The sequence below is a fragment of the Rhineura floridana genome, chromosome 11, assembly GCF_030035675.1.
Source record: "Rhineura floridana isolate rRhiFlo1 chromosome 11, rRhiFlo1.hap2, whole genome shotgun sequence".
NCBI classification, from domain to species: domain Eukaryota; kingdom Metazoa; phylum Chordata; class Lepidosauria; order Squamata; family Rhineuridae; genus Rhineura; species Rhineura floridana.
In genome coordinates, this window is record NC_084490.1 from 26356847 (window position 1) to 26370185 (window position 13339).

Sequence of the window (13339 nt, forward strand, 5' to 3'; positions counted from 1 at the left end):
TCTTCAGAATTGGCAGAATGTTCAGCTGAAGAAGACCAATCTGATATCAACATTCTTTCAGTGCCTAGAAAAGATAATGTGGTATTGTGCTTTTACAAATACTGTGCTATCCTGCATGATTCAGCACCAAGACATCTCCAGAACTCTGAATTGTCCAAAATGGATTTTTCCACAATAATAATTCATTTGTTTGAGAATCTGCAACATCATCCCACCTGATTAAAGCTTCTGTGCCACAAAATGTGATTATCATGAAGAGTCAGCTCTTTGCCTAGAGGAGCATGAGGTTCCAGTCTTCCAACTTTTACTCTAACAAAAGAGTTGTTTGGGAAAGTTACCCAGTTTGTAACATCAAAATCTGCTAATAATTGTCCATTTTCATCAAAACTCACAGTGTCTCCAGCACTGTTGTTGAAGAAGATGCACTTTAGGAAGTGATGGAGCTAGGGTGAAAAAGAAAATGAATAAAAGAGAGATGTTGAAAATGCTTCAAGGAGTTTAATGAAGTACAGGTTTAATCTAAATCTGGATTATTGTTGTTTCAGGTGTTCATGCGGTGATCTTACTTTGCTAACTTATTTTCCTTATTTTTGGTTCCAAAAGGTTCGCAAACAATACAGTCACCAAAAGGTTGGCAGACAATATAAAACACCTGTGCAGAGCAATCCAAAAGATAGGAAGCCAGAGTATTTTATGTCATGATAAATGTTGGCAGTGTAATTTACTCCTGCTGAAAACTTCATTCAGAAGCAGGGCTACTGCCAGGTGGAACTACAACTCAGCCGGCTGGTTTCCTGCTCAGCTGGGCTACACCACTTTAACTCACTCAGCTCAGCTGGGATACGGGCAGGTGAGCCAACGCTGGTGTAACTATTGCTGACACACTGTAAGTCATAGGAATTGGATGTTTCGGGGAGTGGTCACCTCTGTCACATTACTTGGAAACCCAGTTGAATTTACATCAGTGTAAGTCAAACTCTAGTTTACAGGCTTGTTTTCCCCCTGACAGGCTTGGGTCACCTCAGTCAGCAACAGCCCTAATATGAATATGGTTTGGATCTGATGTCCTTTATACTGGCTTAACGTAAGCCACCATAAATTGCTCCAGCTTCCATGGCTCAGGATTGCATCCTTAGCAGGGAGAATTCATTCTTCCTTTGTTTCATATTCTAGATCATTTAAATCAAAAATAAAGCACTGACATGTAATTACCAGCCATGGCTGCACAATCTGTAATCCCACTTCCCCTCCTTCTAGCAATCTTTTGTGTTTGGAGCTGGATACATAGATGGCATGCAGTGCATGTGCTACAGCATAAACAGCATTGTAGATATTGTAGCTATGCCCAATCATATTCATTTCAAAAAAAGTGTGAGGAAGACTCTCCAACTTCTCCTCACCAGTGCAGAATTTACTGGTCTCCATATTCATATTGAAAATTTTGAAAGAACAGCTGAACGCTTGCTCCCAGAAATTCTGAATAAAATGATCTTCTTTTGCCCAGAAAGGCTTTATATTGTGAACAAATTGTTGGAATCCCAGTGGCTGATTCGAGTGAACTGTGACGGATATAGCACCATGGAAATGCTGGATGTCCCACATCCTTTGAACAGACAATGATTCAAAATCCCAATGGGATGTAACAATCCACACTTTAGCCAGAGGTGGTAATGACAAAAATGGTGCACAAAGCAGCATCATTCGTAAATCCTGCCAGGATGGAAATTCTCCATATACAAAACATACATTGGCTTTTCTTTCCATGAGAACTAGATAATTATTCACCTGTTCTACTATGAAGTCTGTAAAATCATCCAAATAAGACCGTTTTGGTAGTCTAAAAATGAATGCATAACAGATGCTGTTCTGGGTAAGCAAAGGCACCATGGCCTGTAGAAACCTGTCCCCATAGTCATCATCCACAGCCAAGAGCCCAATCCATGTCCATCCAAAATGCTGAAGTAACCGGACAATTCCAATGTACTGATAGGCTTCATCAGGGACCATCTGGTACAAAAATGGGAATAAACTTTTGTGACCATGTGATGGGGAAAATGATCCATAAGTGAGCTGAAATAAAATGTATAGCTGTTAATCTGATGGATGAAAATAAAATGTTACACAATGTGCTATGGACTTTCCAATGGCTTACCTGTGGAACCTTGTAGACAGCAAAAATGTTGGCCATAATGGCAGAAGTCTCAGTCATAAGTCCTCCAATACAAGCAACTAGTTTTTTCTGAGCATCACAGACGAAATTTGGGACATGCCTATTCTGTCTGCAAAGCAGGTTCAAGGTAGCCTTATAAGTCATCTTTGCAATGTAGTAGTTGTTGAGAATATGGAAGCCCAGAGTGATGTTCTGTAAGAGTTTGGGATTCTCGTTGGTCTCCTTTATAGCAAATGCCAAGGCCAGGATATGCTGGTACATCTTTGGAACGTAACTGCAATGAAAGTTGCCAGCTCAACAAAATACCAAGGTGTGCATTTTTACTCACCAGCACTGCAACCATCATCACCACCACGACATGTTTTTAAGACTGAGGTCCAGTTTAAAGTAATGCTGCATCCAAAAAAAAATATTTTTTTGAGAATGGCTTTCCTGCCTTTGCGGGGGCATATTTACCGCCACCCGAATTCCCTAGAGGACTTGTGTAGGTTCTGGAAATTTCTTGATTTAGTCATGTGAGATCGCTTTGCCAATTAGGGAAGGGTTTGAGCAGCAATATTTAAGGCTGCTCCTCCCTTAACGCTTGCCTTTTTTTCCTTGCGGCACATTCCCTCCCTCCCTCCCTCCCTCCCTTGTCTGTATGGGTTCTGCTATTCACCAAATGGGGCTGAGCAGGAAGTTTGGGGGGGGGGGATCCTGATTTCCGAATCCCTTTGGTTTTGCCTACTCCATACTGCTTGGGTTTAATTCAATTGGCCTGTCGGGTAGGGTTGTGATGTTCCTGCTTTGGCTGGCATGGAATTCGGGCAGGTGAGGTATGGGGTTAAAATTGAGGCGGTTGAGGCATTCTGGTAAAGGCCAATCCCTAGGGAACCATCAGGGCTTAATGTCTGGTTGGGGAGTGTCCTTGTGGGACAGGCTTGCACATCATGGTGAACGCTTGTACGGCAGGGCCAGGATGCGGATGTTGGAACCACATACCTGACTCCAATAGCAAGGAGGGAGGATTTCTCCCACATCCTTGACTGGGGAGTTACAGTCTGAGGAATTATTTGCCTTCAGAATGGGAGGGAGTATTCCCTCCCACTTAGGTTTGGCCTCACCTGCCCAAAGTATTTTATATTTGATTAATCGGCTGAATTGAATTTGATTTAGTGTATTATATTTTAATAAATATAACATTATTCCATATTTGTGTCATGAGTCTTCTTTGGTGTGGTGGCAAACAGAATTGTATTTTTGTGCCTTTTTCTCAGGGCAATTTAGAATGTCATTGTGCAATCTTTTGAGCTTACTTTATCAGTGCACCATGACTGAGTGTAGCATGTATTTGTGTGTGTTTGCATTTCCATTTCAGTAATCATTTCTTCAGCAATCTTCCCCTTCCCTGGCTGCCCATGCTACCATTTTTTTTTAATAAAGTCCCGATGGGGAAGTTACCACATTATATCTTTCCCTAGGCTTAAGTGAAGTGGGGATGTCTGGAAGGTTGCAGAGTGTAGACCACTGGTGAGATGATTTGTAGAATGGAAAGACACTCACAAACACTCTTCAGCCACCTTGAAAATGAGGTAAGATAAGCCTGTGAAAATACCTGCACCCACCCATCCACCCTTATGCATGCACACAGACACACACAGACATGTAGACAGAAATTTACTCTCCCCTTTGATCATTTTTGAAGGGTATATGTTTACACACAAATTAATGGAGAGGTTTTGAAGTGGAGGAATAGGAGAAATGTTTAGTATAGCACGATTTTGAAACATACAGAAGTACAAAGTGGAGATGATGCAAGAGACTTTGCTCCTCCTGGACCAGATGCAGAAGAAAAATACTGTAAGTCATAGAAAGGTTATGCTTTCATTAAAAAATTCTCTAAATTTCCTCAATTATTTATGATGATTGCTGTGCTTAAAAGACAGCTTACAACAGCCACTTAAATCAATGAGATGACGTCAACGTTAGTCCTACTCAAAGCAGAGCTATTGAAATTAATGTACCTAAGTCTGCTTTCACACTGCACTTTATTCTCCATTATTCTGATGATTTCTCACCTGGTAATTTGCTCATTATATTTGATCTTTCACACGACACGCAAGCTAGCTCCAGAATTCTAGGGTAATGTAGTGGAAGTTTAGTGCTAATTTCCATGGTAAATGATACCAGAAATAATCAGTTACCAAGGCTGGGGACCCAGAAGATTGCAGGAGTTTCTGACTAGCTGCAGCCGCTCATGTGACAAGCATATCAGCATGCAGTGTGTTCCTGCCCATTAGTTTTGTGGGGTGTTTTTTTTTTGCCTGACAAATGTTGATCCAGTATTCTGGCATTGGCACAGATATGAGCACCATTTCCCACAAACGCTCCTGTCTTGATACAACTAAAACAATTTTAAAAGTCAGACCCTACAGGGAGAGCACTTGCATGGTGACGGGACAAGATCTTACACCTCCTACACAGTGGGGAACAGTGTGTATCGGTGAGGGACAGATACAAGCTGTGTGAAAGACAGCTGTGCAAACTCCGGTATATCAGCTGAAAAAGCTGCTGTTCCTTAATGCAACAGGTACTGCAGTGTGAAAGGGATTTTAGAAATCAGGACAGAAGTACTACCTTTTTAATCCATTAAACTGATGTAATCAGCCCCATGTGTGAAAACAGCATAAATTGGCCATGTGTATTAATTTCAATATTTTTAAGCTGAGCTGGACTAACATTAGACACAATCCATTACCTTTGACAAGAAAAACTGTGCAGCCACTGCCCACCCCCCAAAATATCATTTGCGTGGTACATTTTGCTTCTGAACCTTTTTACTAAAAACCTAAATCTTAAGAGAAAGTACAGTGAGACTTTCTAGAGCTTACTGTGTGTCTCATTGGACACTCTGTTCTTTTACTCAAAATATTTTGGTGCAATTGCTATAGAATAAAATGAAGTAACTTTACAAGAATATTTTCCATTTGAAAGCAACAGTCAGAGATAACAGGGCAACAGAAGCTGCCTCAGGACTGATTCACACTTTGTTTCATTTTTTAGTTGTGCAATTAAAATATTGTAAGTGCTGAGTTGAACAAGAATTGGTGACAGACTTGCATCTGCAAGCCCATGCTTTCAATGCCAGACCCAAGTCTGTGTCTGTGTAATCCAAGGATTTGTGCTCATGATATTATTGAGGCTGCCATGTGCAATTCCCCTTTCAATACTGTCTGTGCCTGCAGAGGTTTTAGGGCAGTAATCCTGCTTTGTTTACAGTCACTGCATGTCCTGTAAGTTCCTGCTGAAATCCTGTACATTTTTATACCACAACTGTTCAGGTTTATTTTTGTTCTTCTTTTGTTGTGCCATAGCTCCTGTGGACAGCAATAAAGTCGTAGTTTTGGGGAAGCATTGCAAAACAACTAACAAAGCAAAATAAATGCACAATTATTGTGTCAGAAGCATGTTGCAGAATACATCCCCAATAAAACACCGATGTAGAGGGCCCTTTGACAAGTCGTTACAGAAAAAGGGGAAAAAAGAAAGATTTCCTTACATATATTCATCAGTCAACATCTCTGTGGGCTGTCCTGTGAAAGAGGGGCTGTCCTGAAAGGGAAAGACTTGACAGTCAATTGCCCCAATGATAAAGTTGCCCGGCTGATAAAACTGATGAGTTATCGGAAGCGGATCATCATATCTGGTGCAATTAATAGAATGTTTCTTGCATGCAGCTCGAAACAATAGTCCAAGTAACACCATTGCTACCACCACCATCCTAACGCCAAATGTTCCCATCCCAAATTCAGAGTCTCCTGCTTATTTCTTTGGGTCCTCACTTTCTCTTCACAGGTTGAAGTCCTGTGTTTATTGAACTCAGTCTGAATTGGCATTAACAAAAATCTTAAAGACAGTAGTCACAAATCTCAAAGAGTTTACCTCTGATAGCAACAAAAATGGAATGTTGAGTCTTCTCTCTTTCTCTCTCTCCAAACCCTACGACATTAAAGAGAGCAGGGTACTGGCAAATATGAAATACAAAATAGTTTGCAAGTATTGTCCAAAAATGATAAGATAATAGAAATTTCTTGCCACCCCTGCTTCCTTCCCCCTCTCTCTTTCCCTCCCTCTCTGAGCATGAATTATTACCTCTTTTATGAGGTACAGGTTTCCATTTCTCAGATTAAGAAACCTGGGTGGTGGCGGCAGTTAAGACAGAGAAATTAGCTGGAGATAAGTTATCCTAACATATAAAAGGGGAATTAGCATAAGAAAGACTGACATAAACTAGTCCGTTGCTGAAATCAGTCTGAACAGTATGTGGTTTTATATACATATTTCAGCCATAACTGTAGTTGATCTTGTTGATAGCAAGTAATTTTGAAAATGACAGGGGAGATAATCATGTCCCCCAGAGACTTGACATTTTCTGTGGCATCACACAATAAAATATCTAGAAATGGATAGTGTGTGTGTGTGTATGTTTGTGTGTAGTGTGATTTACAGGAGCGCAGGGAAAATTTCAAAACCATAGACAGTACATTTAACTATTAGCTTTACCTTAATTTTTAAATAGTGCACTTCAGGTGTTATTTTGCTTTGTATACAATTTTTACACTGTTGCCGTAACCCATAAAATGTTTAATTATAGAGAGAGCCATGAGTTGAGGGCATGCCTGTAGAGTTTTTCACCTGTAATGGTTTAATGCAGTTGCTTCATATAGTTTTTTAATAGCCCTCTTGGATATAGTGTTACACACAAGCAATTGCTCATGCAGAAGACTGAATTCTATCATAACATAATCCAGCTTTCCACATACTCGGGGCCCAAGGCAGAAAACAAATTTAAAAAATAGACTTCAATTCTTTTTAAAAAGATCACTATCACATAGAACCTCAATTAAAATGTTGCACATATACATGAGAATCCCCAAATGCATGTAAACCCACCCAGAAACAACTCAAGAACGCAACACAATCTTTTGTAGGAGTTAAAACCACACATCGCTCTTTGTGTGTTCACCCACCCTTAACACAGTCAATAAAGCACACAAAAGCAAAATAAAGCTTCGTGTGTTAGAAGAGGAAACAATAAAATTGTATACAGAATTTGCAACTGACTTTACAAGCAGCATTTGACCTAGTGTGACACATACAGTCCCTAGAGCTGAGAAAGAAGTTCCTGTAGACACTTCAGGCATAAAAACATATAAATTCACATTTCACAGAGAAAAAGGAAATGATGTGACATTTCCTGAAGAATATCAGAACTCAAGGTCAGGAATAAGATTTCTGTATCTACTGCGGACGCCAAACTCTGCCCTTAGTGTAACCTGCAGCTAGACAGCAAGAGTATCTTACCCTTTCCTTGGTCTGATCGCCCGTTATCAGGATTTTGGGAGTCCTGAGGGGGTACTGCCTCAAACCCATGGAACCATGATCTTAAATGTACTTCTGAATTACGGTGAGCAATACGTAAATGGGGGGAAGTGCTGTTGCGACCAAGGGGTGAAATAAAGCACAGACACAGCAGTTTGGGTTGAACAAAGGGCCACTTTATTAAACTATAAGAAACCCATTAAAGTGACCTGCAGAGGAGAAACCTAAGTGTGGGAACTATCTATAAGCAAGCAGGTTGCCATACAGCTCTCGGGCAACCAGCCCCTACTGGGGCGAGGGCAAGCCCCTTTTGCTTACCCCTTTCTCTGGCCACACCTTGTAGGTGAGCAGGGGGGGCTTCCCACATCACCCCCCCAGAGCCATACAACTTCAGGTGGATGAGGTAAGTTGGCCCCAAAAGCAGCCCATATCCTGCCATCGGGCTGTAAAGCCCTGAGAGACAGGCCTCTGGAACCACCAATCACCTCCAAAGGTGCCTAAGGGGGCCACCTACCTGTCCTTACCTACTTCCCTTCCTGCACCTTACCGCACCCGTGCCTCAAAAACCTGCCCCCTCAGGGCATTACATTTTAGACCTTGCCAAATCAGCCCAAACCACCTATTAATCATGACAACCCCTAACCCAATTCCCTCCCACCCTCACAGTGTGGAGCAGGCAAAAACCCTGCCTGCCAACCAGGGTGGGCAGGAGAAAAATTCCTACTCCGCCCCAAAGTGACTGAGATCACACCATAAAAAGGTGAGGACGGGGTGGGCATCGCAAAGAGGAGGAGAGAAGGGGCAGCATGGGCTTAAATAAGCCCCTGATGCTCTGCCCGTTCATGCTGCACATCACAAACACACATTGTGTGCGACGCGTGACGCTGCACATTTCAAAAATGGTAGCTGTGGCATCGCCCCCTAGCCGCAACTACACCCCACCCTCCCAGGCTTTGTGCAGGCGAGCGGAGCGGGTCATGTGATGTGAAGAATAACATAAGATTTTAGAGTTGTGGATGAGAGTCTGGCTCTACCAGATGTGTTTACGTATAACACACTTATCTTCTGAGAAGTATTACTGCAAATTCCTGTTCGGGAGTGATCGGTCCTTGACCCCTTTAAGGTCAAAGGAACTCAGAGACTCAGCCAGATGGTCCCATTGTTTGTTAGAAGTGTCTTTCCTCTGATGATATTGAAGCCCAGGACTTTCTGGTTTATGACTGTGAGAGTCAGGATGTCTGTTTTTGACTCCTGCAAGCAAACTATAGACGGGAAGTTACAAGCAGCTCAAGAGTTAATAGAAAGGGGCAATTATCCCAGAATTCATTGCAACTTAGAATCTCAAACTTGGTTCACTGATACAATACAAAGAATGAAAAGCCCCCAAATTATAGATGTCCTCGTATCAAAAACTATCGTTCAGAAAGAAGAGCAAGCTGACAAATGAATGGCTAACAGAGAGGGAGCTAGACAGGCCTAGTCCAGGCATAGCCTCAAAGAAGGCCGTATCTTACATCCTCAAAATTATTTTATTATCTCAAAACTCTGTTAAGGTCATGTAGGTGGATATGTCCCTTCAAATAACTTAGACCTACATTTGTTAGAGTATTTAAGGTCATAATGAGCATTTTGAATTGAGCCTTGACATGTATTGGCAACCAGTGAAGGTGTTTTTTAGTTAAAAAAACTTTAGAGTCACTTGCTTTGGATAACTGGTCCTGGGCAAGAGCATGGCCACACTGTTCTGGACTAGCTTTCATGTTTTCAAACACTTTTCAGAGGCAGCCCTGCATAAATAGACCACTTCAAGCATAGTGTTCAAACGACAAACATTCTGATGGGATGGGATGCACATTGAACATTTGCATGAGTAAAGGAGAAGCTTTGTGGGGGTTTTGCATTGACCAGCTCTCCCTGGTGTCTCTCCCTGTCCCTTCTGCCCCCAGTGTGATGTCTGCTTGTTGATATGATTAATGTGAAGTGTGAGAGACAGCAACTGTGTCCAAGCCAGTTTCTTTGTACCAACATGCGACCTGACAAACAGCAAAATTCATTTCATAGCTGTATGCTTTAATTATGCCTTCTGTTGGATCTGTGACAATTATGCCTAACTGCATGGTCTTATTTAAAACAATTTTAAAAAAATTATATCCCGCTCTATTTTCAAAGAACTCAAAGCGGCAAACAAAGCAATCAGATACAGAGTTAAAATTAACCTACTAAAAACAGTATTAAACTAAACATAATCAGCATAAAAACCTATCAAAGTTAAAAAACATTTTATACATCACTTAAATTAAAAGCTTGACGAAATAAAAATGTCTTGACCTGGCATCGAAAACCTAAAAGAGAGGAAGACAACCGCACCTCAACTGGTAAAGAATTCCAGAGTGTGGGGGCAATCACAGAAAAAGCCCTTGTTCTGGTTCCCATCATCTGAACTTTAAAGGTTGAAGGAATTGCAAGAAGAGGATCACTAGAGGACCTCAAAGGCCGAGAAGGTTCGTAGAAGGAAATACGATCAGATAAATAAAGAGGGCCCAAGCCGTGTAAGGCTTTGAAGGTTAAAACTAGTATCTTAAATTGGGCCCGGAAGCATATCGGCAACCAGTGTAATTGTTGTAATAAAGGGGTTGTATGGGCCCGTAGGCTCGCTCCTGTTAACATTCTAGCAGCCGCTCTTTGAACCAATTTAAGCTTCCGAGCTGTTTTCAGGGGTAGCCCTACGTAGAGCGCGTTGCAGTAGTCTAGCCGGGATGTAACTAAGGCATGTGTTACCTTCGACAAGTCGGATATCTCCAGAAACGGGCGTAGTTGGCGAACCAGTCTTAACTGGGCAAAAGCGCTTCTGGAAACTGCCGATACCTGGGCCTCCAGGTTTAACGCAGAATCCAGAATTACACCCAAACTGCGTACCTGGGTCTTCAGGGGGAGTGCAACCCCATCTAACCTTGGTAAATTCCCTATCTCCAGATCAATCCCACGACTAACGAGGAGCACTTCTGTTTTGTCTGGATTTAATTTCAGCTTATTCAACTTCATCCAGTCCATTACTGAAATCAGGCACTGGTTTAGTGGCCAGACAGCTTCCCTAGCATCTGGAGGGAAGGAGAAATAAAGTTGAGTATCATCAGCATATTGATGGTATTGAACTCCAAACCTCCGGATGACCTCACCCAGCGGCTTCATATAGATGTTAAATAACATCGGGGACAGCACCGAACCCTGAGGGACTCCACATATTAGGGGCCAGGGGTCCGAGCAGAAGTCACCGAGTAAAACCTTCTGTGACCTACCCTTCAGGAAGGAGTGGAGCCACTGCAAAACAGTGCCTCGTAGCCCCATCTCAGAGAGACGGTCCAGAAGGATACCATGATCGATGGTATCAAAAGCCGCCGAGAGGTCCAGGAGAACCAACAGGGACACACTCCCCCTGTCTAGTTCTCTGCGGAGGTCATCAACCAAGGCGACCAAAGCCATTTCAGTCCCATGGCCAGGCCTGAAACCGGACTGGAATGGATCATAGTAGGCTATATCCTCTAAGAAACGTTGGAGTTGAGTGGCGACTACTCGTTCGATGATTTTACTTAAGAATGGCAAATTAGAAACTGGATGAAAATTATCTAAACATAGGGGGTCTAGGTAGGGTTTTTTCAACAATGGTCTTACAATAGCCTCTTTTAAGCATCCAGGTAAATAACCTTGCTGAAGAGAGGCATTAATTACCCACCAGATCCAATTAGTTAGTCCCCCTCTGGCCTGCTTTATGATCCAAGAAGGACAAGGATCAAGCAGACAGGTGGTAGATCTCATCTCACCAAGGAGCTTATCTATATCCTCAAGATGAACAAGCTGAAAAGAATCCAATTTAATAAGACAAACAGAATCCAAAGGTACACCCCTAGAGACTGCAACAATATTAGCATCCAAGGCGGAACGAATCTGAGCGACTTTGTTCTCAAAGTGCCGGGCAAATTCTTGACAGCGAATAGGTGAATGGCCGACAGAGGGCTCAGTATGATCAGGGTTAAGCAGACCTTTGACCACCCGATAAAGTTCCGCTGGCTGGTTGTCAGCAGAAGAAATAGAGACCGAGAAAAAAGTTCGTTGTGCAGTATGCCTAGCTGTAGCATAGGTCTTAGAAAATTCCTTAACATAAAGTCTATCAGCTAAGCTCCGAGTTTTCCGCCAGCGTCGTTCTAAACCTCTACGAGTGTGCTTCATAATCATCAGATCATTGGAAAACCATGGAGCTGATCTGGTTCGGAAACACACAAGGGGGTGCTTGGGAGCGATAGAATCCACTGCTCTGGTCATTGCATTATTCCATAAATTGACCAGGGCTTCGACTGAATCATTTACTCGAGAGACAGGAAATTCCCCAAGAGCAGATAGAAAACCAGCAGGTTCCAATAATCTCTTGGGACGAATCATTTTAATAGGTCTCTTCTCTCCATGCAGGGCATGAGATACAGATAGTTTAAATCTGATCAGATAATGGTCTGTCCATGACAATGGTATTATTGACAGATCATCTACTCCCAGATCGCTCTCATCCAATCACGCATAAAAAACAAGATCTAAGGTGTGCTCTGCAACATGAGTGGGGTCTGAAATTAATTGAGACAGCCCCATGGTGGTCATGGCAGCCATAAAGTCCCAGGCCGCTCCATGAAGAGAAGATTCGGCGTGGATGTTGAAGTCGCCCAGAACTAAAAGCCTGGGAGACTCCAACATCAGCCCCGAAATCAGCCTGGAGAGGCCGGGTAAAGAGACCAATGGGCAGCGGGGAGAGCGGTACACCAACAAAATCGCTATTTTATCACGTCCACCAAATTTTAGATAGAGGCATTGATCTATGCATTAGTCACCATTCAGATGGATTACTGCAACTCACTCTACATTAGGCTGCCCTTGAACATGGTGCTAGTGCAAAATGGAACAGCTGGGTTGTTAATGCGTCCACCTGCATGACACTATATAAAATTTGTCCTCACAGAACTGCACTGGCTGCCTACTTGCCAATGGGCCCAATTAAATATTTTAGTTCTAATATATAAAGCCCTAAATTTATTTAGGACCTGGGTATCTGAACAAGTGTTTCCCTCTGTATAATCCTGACTGGGCCTTTGGTCAGTTGGGGTGACTCTCCCACCACTGCCATCATTAACAAAGATCAGGTGATCTATGACCTGCCAGGGGGAATTATTGACAACAGCACCCCAGTTATGAAAAACTCTCTCCTCTGAGCTTCGTTTTTTGCCTACCTTATCTATTCTTCAATGCAAGTGAAGCCTTTCCTCTTCTGCTAGGCCTTTTCCTGCCCTGGGCTCCTACTGGGAGGAAGGGTGGGATATAAATCTAATAAATATATTAATACATATGTGCATAATTTTCTTCAGAATCAGCGGAATGTTCAGGTGAAGAAGACCAATTTCTGAATTGAATTCTGAATTCAGATCAATTTGATATCAACATTCTTTCATGGCATAGAAAAGATAATGTGATATTGTCCTTTTAAAAATACTGTGCTATGTTGCGTGATTCAGCACCAAGAGATCTCCAGAACTGTGAACTGTCCAAAATGGATGTTTCCACAATAATAATTCATTTATTTGAGAATCTGCAACAGCATCCCACCTGATTAAAGCTTCTGTGCCACAAAATTTGATTATCATGAAGAGTCAGCTCTTTGCCTAGAGGAGCATGAGGTTCCAGTCTTCCAACTTTTACTCTAACAAAAGAGTTGTTTGGGAAAGTTACCCAGTTTGTAACATCAAAATCTGCTAATAACTGTCCATTTTCATC

The 13339-nt window shown here is 42.3% G+C and overlaps 1 protein-coding gene across 1 annotated transcript in view; it reads right to left on the reverse strand.

Annotated features, from left to right (window-relative positions):
- Positions 1–11965, reverse strand: part of LOC133367610 (vomeronasal type-2 receptor 26-like) — an 18550-nt gene extending 6585 nt beyond the window's left edge. The window contains exons 1-4 of the mRNA XM_061591707.1: positions 11262–11965; positions 2153–2444; positions 1213–2007; positions 216–443 (exon numbers count right to left, since the gene is read on the reverse strand). Of these exons, the coding sequence (XP_061447691.1) occupies positions 216–443; positions 1213–2007; positions 2153–2444; positions 11262–11965 (2019 nt within the window). The remainder of the gene's footprint in view (positions 1–215; positions 444–1212; positions 2008–2152; positions 2445–11261) is intronic.
- Between the last annotated feature and the right edge of the window lie 1374 nt (positions 11966–13339).